At 31.7% G+C, this 12359-nt stretch overlaps 1 protein-coding gene across 11 annotated transcripts in view; it reads left to right on the top strand.

Moving 5' to 3' along the window:
- Positions 1 to 12359, top strand: part of LOC118186920 (spondin-1-like) — a 407672-nt gene that overhangs the window by 13211 nt on the left and 382102 nt on the right. For 3 of the 11 annotated variants that reach the window (XM_085821681.1, XM_085821678.1, XM_085821680.1), the window contains exon 1: positions 3724 to 4210. The exons of 4 other annotated variants lie outside the window; for them this stretch is intronic. In XM_085821681.1, coding sequence (XP_085677807.1) covers positions 3961 to 4210 — 250 coding nt within the window. In that variant the 5' untranslated portion in view covers positions 3724 to 3960. Of the gene's footprint in view, positions 1 to 3718; positions 4211 to 12359 lie in introns of those variants that run through there. 4 more of the 11 variants (XM_085821674.1, XM_085821672.1, XM_085821679.1 and 1 more) reach the window with 4 other exon arrangements.

Below are 12359 nucleotides of genomic sequence, written 5' to 3'. Positions count from 1 at the left end.
GATGCGGCCTTTATTGGACACCGGGAGGCCATGGCTCGACTAGATAGTTGCGCGTATCGGACTATACAAGATTTGTTATAAAAAGCCATCTGGGTGTCTGGCCCTGCATTCACCTATTCACCTGTCTCTGTCTTACTGATTATTGAACTAGACTATTTAAAAATGATAAACGAAGCTCTTAATGACATTTTTAAACTTTTTAATCAGATTGATTTAAATGAAAAGGTGAATGATTAATTCATATTATATCTAGTTAATTTCTTTACGCCCCGTTTTTTAATAGAATCGTTTTTACACCATTTTAATTTTTTTTTAAAAAAAGAAAATCTTCTTTTGAGATATTTAATGACTTTAGATGAATATGTTTTGTCCAGTTGGACTCGCGCTAGTAATTCGTACAAAAATTCTTCAGTATTCATTCAGCGTTTTTATATATTGTGATAATTTCACTCTTGCTTTAATTCGTCATTCTCTGAGAAAGTTTTGCCAGGCTTTATTTCATAGGTAGAGAGAAAAACTATTTTGTTACATAAATAATATATATGACGAGTGCTACAGAATGATCACCGCGTCTCCTATCGTTGAATTCTTCAATAAAAATCAAATACAATAATTGATATTTGTGCTACTATCTGTACTGCCAATATATATTCAAAGACAGAATAACATACCCAAAATAATAAAATGGTAGTTGAAAAGACCTGAAGAAAAGAAATAAGCTGATCCAAAATTCAAATTCCTTATTTAATTGTTAAACAATAATATGGCCTTTTTCCAGGTCTTTTGAGATCATAATTAAAAGCAATGATTATATTTAAAAAAAATAAATAATAAGAAGAAAAATATAAAAAAATCTGAAATTCAGATTTTAAATTGCGTCCAAAAGGGCGTTTTTTCAACGTTTTGTGTGTTACCTTTATTTATTACTTATCATGTTCTTTGGACTTAAACCATAAAATTCAGTTCAAGAGCAATAGCGCAAAATAGTTTTAAAATGAGCATATCTTTAGAATTTCCCATACAGAGACTCGCGCGCTGGAGATAAAAATGTTTCTTTCTGTACAACGTTGCCATTGCTAGCTTCGAAATCCTTAAGTTTGTTAATCAAAAATTCGTTAAAGTTTTACAATTATGAAATCGATAATAAAACAAATTCCAAATTTCAAATTTTGTCTTCCACATGCCCATATTCATAGGAGGATTACGTCTTTCAAAATTTGATAGCTCTATGTACCGTTATTTTATCACAATGCGAGAAATATACATACATTTATGCAGATTTTTCATTATTTAATTTCTTTAAATATAATGCAGGACTCTAACATTTTGTGGCAACAGTTTGAAAAGTGAACCGACATTTATAGGAGTCCGACGCAAAATGCCAAAACGAAAGTAATAGTCCTTAGAGACTCAAATCCCTTTGACTAATTATGCAGTAAGCTACAGTATTCACTACAGCTCATTTTATAGCTGCCGTTCCATCTAAATTCTAGAATTGATTAAAATTGTGTAATAAAAAAAGCATTACTTTTAATTTATTGCTAATATCATTAAATTTTTTTATGAAAGGATGCTGGTTGGACCTAATGTTGACACTGATACGGCTCATTAAAATTTTCATTTTTTATAATGACAACTAATTTAGGCGGCTGATCGCTTAAACTGTTAATATAATATAAGTATCAAAATTGATTCTTAGAAATTTTAAATCATAAAATTTGTAAATTGTTAAGTAAACGTTTTTGCCAAGAAACTGTCGTACACCATTATTTAATCGTATTTAAAATTCTTCATAATTGATGCTTTTAATTATATTAGCAAAACGTGTAAAGGGAATACAAACGAATTACGAGATTACGGGAATAGAAATAAATTACGATAGCGAACGAAATGTTTTCAAAATAATATTTTAACCTGGTATTTTATTTGCTATCGATTTGAAATTGCTTTTAACAGTTATGATGATTATTTAAAGCATTAAAAATATTGTCTTTTAGATTCTAAAAAATTAGCTAGATATATTTTCTGAAACTTCTGTACTTTAGATAAATCCTATAGTTCTGTATTGTATTGTTGCGTTCTACGTAATCGTGGATTTGGAGTGATTGTTGGCAACCCTTGATAAAGATTCAAAACACAATTTATTCGTCAGTATTACACAGGAAAGTTCCAAAGACACGTTTATAGCCGTCGAAAAACTACATTAAAAAAGCTGAATTAATCCACAACACAGCCTTCAGGCCCTAACGGGAAAGATAGCTCACGGCAAAGCATTAAAGTTGAGCTGCCTACTCGGCCGATCTCTCTCGAGCTAATCTCTGAACTCAAGGCACTACTACTGAACTCAACACGCTCAAGATACTTTTCACAATAAACTTACGATACTCCGCGTACAGGCAGAGTATTTATAGCTTTGGACATGCCTTCGAGAACATTCTATGGAATTCCGATAGAATTCGTTCTAGAATGTTCTTGATCCGTCAATGGCATATCACCGATTTTGTTGTCAAATGAGCGATTTCGCACCAAATCTGACAACCCTGCTTTTCCTTGCCATTTTCTGACAACTCGCTTTTTGGAAAAGCTTGTAGAGACATTAGAATTTTTTTAGAAGCAGGCAAGATGAAAAATCAGCAACCGCCTTCACCGGGAATCGAACCATGGACCTCTGGAATACCGGCCCAGCGTGCAGAACCACTACACCACGAAGGCACGCTAGGAAAGTGGGAGAAATACTTTATAAGCTATCTTACCGCAGCTGGGCATTGTGTAACAGTAATAAATTTTTAAGTGTCCATAAGTAATAGACAGGATATATCCGACTGTCCCGAGATTTTCATGATGTGTATGTAGATTAATGGACTGCATTAAATTGATTAAATGATTATTGGACATATAAATTATGTTATATTATTTCTATAGCTATGAAGTAAGGAAGTTGAGATGTGTACCAACTCATCAGCAAGAAGACATGAATTTCATTAAGCATTCGTAATATATGAAAACAGCAATGTAAAAATCTAAAAAAAATAAAAACATATGGTAATCCTAATGCATAAAGTAAAAAGTAAGATTTTAAAATAACTGAATCATTATTGTCTAAAAATAGTATAATAAAATCTGTGAAAAGCATTAGAATTGTACCTGCTGTCATGGTTTTTTACAGCAGCATCCATTGTACCCTATCAAAAACGGTTACATTTTTTTAGTCGGAGAAAAAAATGCATGTTCCTTGAGACATCAACGTTTGTGTTGGATGCAATTATGTCATGAGGAGATTGTTTTAAAAGCAGGACATATTTACTACGTTATTGTTCGTTCTGGTACCAGTGATTGTATATCTGTTTTCACTACTTCAAGGAGTTTCATTTTTAGTGGTGAACGAACATATTATATGTAGCTACTGCCATCACATCATCTTTAAATGCAAATTCTGCATCTAAAGAATAACTCTAGGTCTAAACGCTCCTGCGAATCCCCGAAGACTGCATCAGCAGTAAGTGGTGCAACAAGACAGAGAGATTAACTTTGACTCCCATGCACCTCTTTCTCTTTCTCACCATTCAAACAAAATAAAACTGTGGTTGTCACTACGACAGCGCCGTCTAGTACTTCTTATTTTCTAGAACAGCTGTCAACAAGCGCTGCGAGGGAGTGGCGAAGTGACGCAACAGACTACAGAAAATCTGCATCCTTCTTACCATCATACTTAGTACGTTCTTATCTCTCCCTTCCGAAGTTCCTTCCTTGTCATCGCGTCGTATCTACGCTAACTGCCACTGTTTATAACTTGGCCAGAGTTCTTTGAGAGAAGTCAAGGGTCTGTCTGCTGTGTCGACGAGTCCAGTTTGCACGCGGAGTTTTCATCCAGAAGAAACGTTTCAAATCGTGTGTAAACTGCTTTAAGTTTCATCTTCATAATCCACCAAGATTCTCAAAAAAAGACCAACTTGGAGCAATATGAAAAGAACGATACTGAAACGGTTTGCTCTAAAACTGGTTTTGATACATGTTACTTTGCTTTTAACGTCAACTCTGGGAGTCGAATTGTCTCGGGACATTGAATCAAGAATCAACACTCAGAGTTACACAGGCAGATGTCGAAGGGAACCCTATGGGGTATCTGCCTCCAGATCTCCCGTCGGTGACAAATATGAAATTAAAATATCCGGTAATCCAGGGAAATATCAACCTGGTGAACAGTACAGAGGTAGGTAAATATTATTCTAAAAGATGCTTTCATTGCGTTATGACGTGTTATAATTATTATTATGTAATGTATTTTGTATATATTCCGTAATAATAATTATATCTATATTTAATTAAATCATATTAATTATATATAGATTTTTTTCTATGATTTTCTATGAATTGCTTGAGTTTAATTTCACTGTCTACAAGAAGTCTCACTTTTCACAACGCAAAGTACATTCTGCAATGTTTCACCTGACAAGCATTTTTAGCTTGATAGTGAGAAAACGAAGTAGCTTATTTTTAAGTAAGCAGTTATGTGATATTTTCATCTAAAGTAGCAAAATGGTTTTATAATTAGGACTGACACAAATATTATTTTAATAACGTAGATTCATATGAATTTGAAATTGACTGATAATTTGCAATATTTAATTTCTCCATTTTTATATTGGTTTGGTTTGTTTTGTGTGTTTATGGCAAAGCCTCGAGGGCACGAGGACTTGCTGCTAATGCGGAGAATGTCTTCGTGGAGGACTGTCTAAGAGAAATTGGCTCCCCTACGCTTTATACACGGGGAAAGCCACGAAAATGCCCATGCAGCCAGCCCGTTCGCGGATTTCGAACCTCGGGACGAACTACCCGTGTTCAGCGATTTACCGATTGGCCACTGGTGAGCCCCAATTACATATTGATTATTAACGGTTGATAGAACAGTTTTCATACTATAACGTACGATTTGCAATATACTATTTGCCTCCAGTTTTTAACGTATAATGGTCAATAGAAATAACATGTTATACTATTTACCAAGTGTTAGTAAATAGCATAAATTAAATTTTACATAATTGGATGCAATTATTCTCCAGAACTTTAGAATTTTTTTCTTTGCTTCCAGGGTAGGAGTTCTCAACCTTTTTGCCCCCTGTACCCCTTTCATTCCTCGCCTTAGTCACAAATCTCTAATAATATATTATATATGTACAAATACATATATATTTATTTGGTTTTAGATGACGTTCCAAAGTATTTTATAAATTAAACAAAAAAAAAAAAAAAAAAAAGAATAGAAAATGTTAATAAATACCAAAATTTGAATAAAACTAGTTTCTTATATCCATAAACTAAATATTAATATATAAATAAAAGGCTGACCGCATCCTTCCTGAAACTATGAAATTACCCCCCTGATTTAGAACTCCTCTTCTAAGGCATTTCGTGAGTTTCATGTTCTTAGAAAACTACCAAATTAAACCTTAACAATATATTTTATTACAATACCAACTTCACTTAATGCAACTGTAGTCTAAAATATTCGAATTTGAAATTTTTACTTCATGCAGTAAATGTTGTCGGAAATTTAGTACATATATTGTCTTAATTCTTCAGAAATATATTGATAAGAATACATTTTGAAACAATAAAAATCTGAAATTGGTTGACAAATAGTTTTGCGAATAATATGTTGCGGTGCATTACAACTGCGTAATGGAGTCAGGTAATTTGTAGTTGTTACAAACTGTAAAATAATTAAATTATGTTATGTGCAATTTTAAAACGCAAAGAAAAATTATGTTACTAGAAAGAACATAATGTTTTTAAAATTAATTTTAAATCTTGTATTTCAGTTGCTAATTATCTGAAAATCTCATTTTAGACTTCTTTTTGAATTTTGTTGGGAAGTAAGGATACTGTTTCGAAGTCTCTAAAAAAATGCTAGATATATTTTTTCAAACTTTTATACTGATTATGAATGTTAATATTTTTGATTGTTTAGAGCTTTTGAATTTAGAGTTATAATATATTGTCGAAGTTCAAAGCTAATTAAAATTTTATAATACTTCTTGGTAGTTTTTACAACATAAAACCATTTGAAAGATTTAATTTTAACTGAATTTTCAAGTATAAAATATTTACAAATGACTCAATACTATTGTTATTTTTGCCTGTATACTCTTAAATTATTTTGGATTAAATTTATTAATTATTTTGGAAAATTATTTTGGATTACTGAAAATAAAGTATTTAACTATATTATTACTAATCATAGATAAATTCAAAGAAAGTATCTCGGCAGAAAAAATGAGGAAATGGAAAGGATTAATTCAGTATCGGATAAGAAAATACTTAGTGAAAAGAAAATGAATTGGTTTTCGATTAAACGCCATAACCAAAAACTTGATTGATTTTAGTAAGGAATAAAAATTTATTAATCTTATTATGTATATGCACATAAGATAAAAATATGTAAATCAAAAGCGTAACTTACATTTTCAATAACTCCTTAAATCTTCCTTTTAATTTGGATATTAGTAAGCTTATAATAAACTTGTATACTGCGTCATTTCCAGACTAATTAGTATCATATGAATTTTGCATGTGAAAAGGTTTTGCGGTGATGTCGATGATGTAAGTGGTTTTGCGAAATAAAACCAACCAATAATAATTTTCAGCGCCTTTCATAAATCAATTAAATGATATCGGAATCGAAACTAACCCACTATGTCACACTTTTCTTCTGCTTTTTGGTCTGACTAAAATGCTGCTGCGCTGCTTTCTTCTTACCGCAAAGCTATCGAAAATGAAATGTTTTGAAGCAGGCACGATTAAAGTACCAGGATATCTGTGGACAGAATTTTAAAACTGCTTCTCATTTAATTCGCTTAGGCCGCCAAGTTTGTTCTTCGATGTGGATGTTCTGTGTAAGCGTCAGTATCTGCCTACGTAATCAATATTTCTACATCATTACATGCATATTTTCTTTTCCGAGTGTGCAAAAGTTTTTATCATCAAATCATTTTATACAGATGCAATAAAACTCTTCATTCAAAACTGCTGACAATTTAATTTTACCCACTCTTACAAAGCAAATTTTAAAAACACTTCATTAAAGTGCATTATGATAAAACACTGATGTTGTGATCCTTTACTAAAATACAAGTACTGTTTTAAAAGGTGTGTACTGAATTACTCTTGATGAGTGTCTTTTCGGGATACACTAGATTCTCCAAAGCCAAAACAATTTTTATAATAACTAATGTTTTCAGGAAACCTTATCTTAAATATTTGAATTGTAAAGAGCTTTTGATAAATATTTGTCAGTCACGTTATGTCTTTTTTATAAATTTTTATTTTTCTATAAATTATATATTAAATCTGAACTCGTTTTGAGAACTGGATATTTAAGCACGGAAGGAAAATGTGATCCTGAAAAAAAATATTTACACTATTTATGCATCACTTTATTTGTAGTTTAATTCGAAAGATTGCAATATGAGGATCCCATAATCACCGTGGGGTTAAAACCACTGAATAATAGTAGTTCGACAGAGATCCTAATACTTTCGTGATTTTTTCCATTCGTAGAATGAATATGTAACGTGAATGCGTCCCATGCTTAACCCGAATTGTTCATTACATATTCCTTCACGAACGCATCCCTTTCCTTAGGCAGATAGTGTCCATGTGCCATATTGGAAAAATCTAATTTAACCTACTTTGGAATATAATGTTAAAATTGAATATGAAACAAAAGAACGTTATCAAGACGTTAGAAATAAGTATATAATCTTCTGCTCTTCTGACTTCAGTGCATACATCTTATTTAATGGAAAAAGACAAAATGAAATTTATTTAAGATATTAGTGAGCTCTGTTCCATCAAGCTACCTCTGTATTCGAAGTTGTTTGAAAATAATTGTTTTCACAGTTTTGGATACAGGAAGGTATGTGGTATTGCTAGCAGTACATAATTTGAAATGGTAAGTAAAAGCATTATATATTATTTACTTTTAAATGTAACTACTAATTTTAACTACTAATCAATAACATTCTGACAATGCTAACAAAACTGTATACGAGTGCAAGGTTTTCAGTTATGGATGGTGCTTGTTACATTGCATCGGTAAGTATCCGTATTATTATTCCCTTTATTCTGAAATTGTCTGTTTTTCTTTAGCACCTACTTCAAGATAAAAAGGGATTATTTAGTATAACAATATTTTGTGGGTATTGACTAGTGAAAGAAGAGCAATTGCGACGCGAAGTTATCCTAAGTAACTTTGTGCCGATTAAGATAACAAACATTTTTTCGCGCTCTAGAAACCTAACAAACCGCTAACCATGGAAACTAATTTGGTAACATTATAGTTCATTATAAATTTAAATTGAACCTCTCCATCGGAAATTAAAAAAAAAAGTTTTGTTTTGAATTTCAGCATATGATCACTTGTAATTTTATTTATTTATTTGTAAAGATTTTAGTGAGGACGGAATTAAAATTAATTAAACGTATATTATAGTAAATATCAAAACAATTATAGTAAATATCAATTATAGTAAATATCAAAACGTAACAAGTACAAATATTAAATTTTGGGATTTATTTAACGTTTGAATAAAAATTTTATATCGATAAAATATATCCCATAAACTTCCGAAAATAATTGTCGCAGTAATATGCAAATCTGGCTATAATGTATTATTTTATAGACATAAAAATATTTCTTTTTCTAACCTCTGCTGAAATAAAACTTGATAAGGGCAGAAAAAGATAAGTATTCCTCACTTGCGTTACATTAAATTAGTATTTCACGTATAGAGGAAAACATAATCAATTATTTTTATTTTTCGGTTATCTAGAGGGAGTTAGGACCCATTTCATGTGGGTATTAGGAGTTTTACTACAGATCAAGTAATTAGCACTGCATGCAATAATTGAGTTGACTCATGAATTTTTGTACTTAAAACCAGGGCCAGCTCCAAGCATAGGCGTCCTCAATAGACGTCTAAGGGTGCTGCACTAATTTCCGGAGGGTGCCAACTAAGTTGGTCTTACAAGCAACAACTAAATAAGGGATATATTAGTTTAAACTTAATATATTGGGTGCCAGTTGTAGTGGTCACCTGTGCACTGGTGAATGTTTGAGCTTGGCCTGCTTAATGCTTTTTGTGGGAAATTTTACAATTTCATACAATTTGTAAGCAAAATATTTTCAGAAAAATATATTACTCTAAGCATATTTAAATTTGCAAAAGAATAATACATTACGAAACTGGTGTACACTAAGATAAACTAAGCTATAATGTAGACGACATAGTAAAATGAGGTAAAGATTATGTTGCTTCAGATTTTTACAAGATAAAACTATTTTGATCTTATTTCACTGTGCGTAGTTGTGTTAAAGAAGAAAAATAAATAGCATGTATTATTTAATCCTGATATTTAATACTTTTTATAAATGGTTTATTTTAGTAACCTTATTTTTGTGCACTTATTAATTCTTAAAAGTCAAGCCAAATTTTGCATTATTTCTTAGCCTTGTCTACTGCAGTTTCTCAGGACATATCTTTCTCAGGAGCTTATGAACAGCATTTCGTACGGAGATGTTCATACGAACGATATATTTGCACACGTGGTGCCAGTAGCTTTTCAAATAGTGCATTAGAGTTATGGTTTCAGTCGCTAGTTTCAGAAGGATTTTTATATGCAAGTATTTGAAAACTAAGGTTCTTATTACCATTTAACTCTCGAAAACTCTAAAAACATGCACTATTTGTGATGCAAATAGTGAAACTTTATGCATCAAAATGTTTAAAAAGTATGTATAACTAGAAAAAATATATATGCATTTATACTGTAGAGACATTAGGTATTTTTGGAGGCAGGCAACTTGAAAAATGAGCAAATGCCTTCGCCGGGAATCGAGCCACGGACTTCTGGAATACCGACAAAGCGTGTCGACCACTACACCACGAAGGCACGCAAGGAAGGCGGGAGAAATACCGTATAATGTCATTATATAGAAAAATAAGCATTTATTTCGAAGAAAAATATTTTACGTTTTTATTCTTTTATCTTAAGGTTAGTAATCTAAGACAGTTAGTGATCTTAAGGGTATTAAATATGAGATCAAATTTCAAATAAACTGCAACGAACATTTCTGAGATAATCAAATTATCGAAAATAAGTATTTCAGTGTAATAAGAATAGAAAAACTGAGAAATCCCAGGAGAAATCTTCTAGTCACGTTGAAAATAAACAAGCGGAATACAGTAACAAGAGCAGTAATAGTTTCTTCGCAAAATATGCTCACGAAATGTGACTCGCAGTTCGTAATGTTATTTTATTTGATAACTGGTTTCAGCTCTTTTTTTCTGTCGTTTCTTACCCATGTAACTAAACGTGATAGAAAGCGTAGCAATCAAGCTCCAAACATTAAATCTGTAATGAACTTGACTGTACGTTTCAATATAGGGATCTTGTAACAAAATATTCCTACGAACTGATCTAGGTCTTGCATTAATCCTTTATTATTCTTAATGAATTTCGAGCGCAAGATCTTGATTTCGAATAATTTTTATGCAATTATGTGAAATTTCAGACTGATATCCTTTTTAACACTTCTCATCCTGTTTGGTATAATCGATCTTATATGTCTTAAATATTATCGTCATCTAAACCACATTGAAAATTTTGCATCTTATTCTCGTCAGTAATACTTCATGAGACATCAAACTGAATGTTTTTATCTTATGCAACTAGTGTTTTCATTTTCCTGTGCAATATACATAATCATTATCCGCAAAGTTTCGACATTCTCTTTACAAGCACATACTTCAAATGCTGCAAATCCTAAGTTTACGAATGGTATTTCGTGCCCTGGTTTGGTTTGATTACGGTGAAGTATTCGGAGAACTATCTGGCGAAGTTAAGAAATAGCTTTCGGTCAGGACTTACTAAGAGAAACCGGCTTGTATAACCGGTTAGACATGGGGGAAACACCTAAAATGCCCATGTAGCCAGCCCGTTCGCCAGCATTCGAACCCCGGACCGAACTACCAGCGTTCAGCGAATATACTACTCGACCGTTTGTGGGCCACATTCCGTGGACAGAAAACTGTTAAATTTAATTTTGTGAAAATCTGCTTTGTTGCTCTTAATCAATACCAACATCAGTACTTTTCGCATTCACAATGTCGCGATGCCTTCTTTTCTAAGAAAAAATTTTAAAATGATATAGGAAATAATTGCTTTTCAGTAGGATTTCCTTCCTGAAAAGAAAAATATAGGAGAGACAGTTTCAATGTGCATAATGTCCAATGAAATAGAATAACTAAATTAAAAAATATTTATAATTTAATCTTCTTTTACCTGAGTATCTGAATGGTGTTCACAATTTGTTCTATTATAGTTTGAAATGCATGAGTGCATCAATAAACCAAAATATATTTTAACGTAATAAGAAATATTAATTTATGCTCGGCTATGAATATAATACATAATTTAAAGATAAATTAAAAACAGTTTTATTTTTAAGAACTGAAGTATGGTAAGTAAATGAACTGGAAATTTTTTTATTTTACCGCCGAGTCGGCGTAGTTTGTGAGCGTCAAAAACACGCAATTGTAACTTCTTAAGTTGAATAAAAAGGGACTTAAACCCTTAGCAAGACTCTGTCATTTTTCCAGTTTCAACAGTCACCTCTTGGTTGCGTGCAAGTTGGAGGCGCGCAACTCTACAAGTATGGTAAATAAATGAACTAGAAACTATGAATATTCTTATTTTTAAAAACTGAACTTTGTGGAAATGCAGACCAACATACAAATAATTCGCTTCTTTATTTAAACAAAACATACGGATTGTAATAATGATATGAAACAAAGAGTCTACCATTTATAATAACGCTAAAAGAAAGAACTAAACATATACTAGATCGCTACAGTTTTTGTAAAGTATTATTATTTATAATGAGTTCCAAAACATCTCTGAAGATTGATAAGTTCTTAAACAGACAGCCAACACCATTCATCTATGATTTAAGTACTATCACCATTGTTTGTAACCATTTTCCGTAATTTCTCTGAATATCTCTTATGAGCTCCTGTATAACATCGTTTAAAGAAATGTTAACTAGGTTAAGTTAGTATTAGAGGAAAAATTGGTGCGCCATTCAAAAGAAACTGTTGCTGCCAGCTTTACCGAACGTAAAACGTCCATCATTAAGCGTGTCATAAGGTCTTTCAGGAATGACCTGTTTTACTGATATTAATATATTCAACATTTTCCCTGAGAACATATTTTTTATTAACTCATGGAACATAAGAAGATGAGGCATTCCTTTATATGCAAAGTCATCAACATGTGCTGTATTTATTAAAATCTGGTGT

Source organism: Stegodyphus dumicola, chromosome 8 (genome assembly GCF_044657685.1).
Source record: "Stegodyphus dumicola isolate Sdum_Otavi_A_Nest chromosome 8, ASM4465768v1".
NCBI classification, from domain to species: Eukaryota; Metazoa; Arthropoda; class Arachnida; order Araneae; family Eresidae; genus Stegodyphus; species Stegodyphus dumicola.
This window is presented reverse-complemented; position numbering and strand designations above follow the sequence as displayed.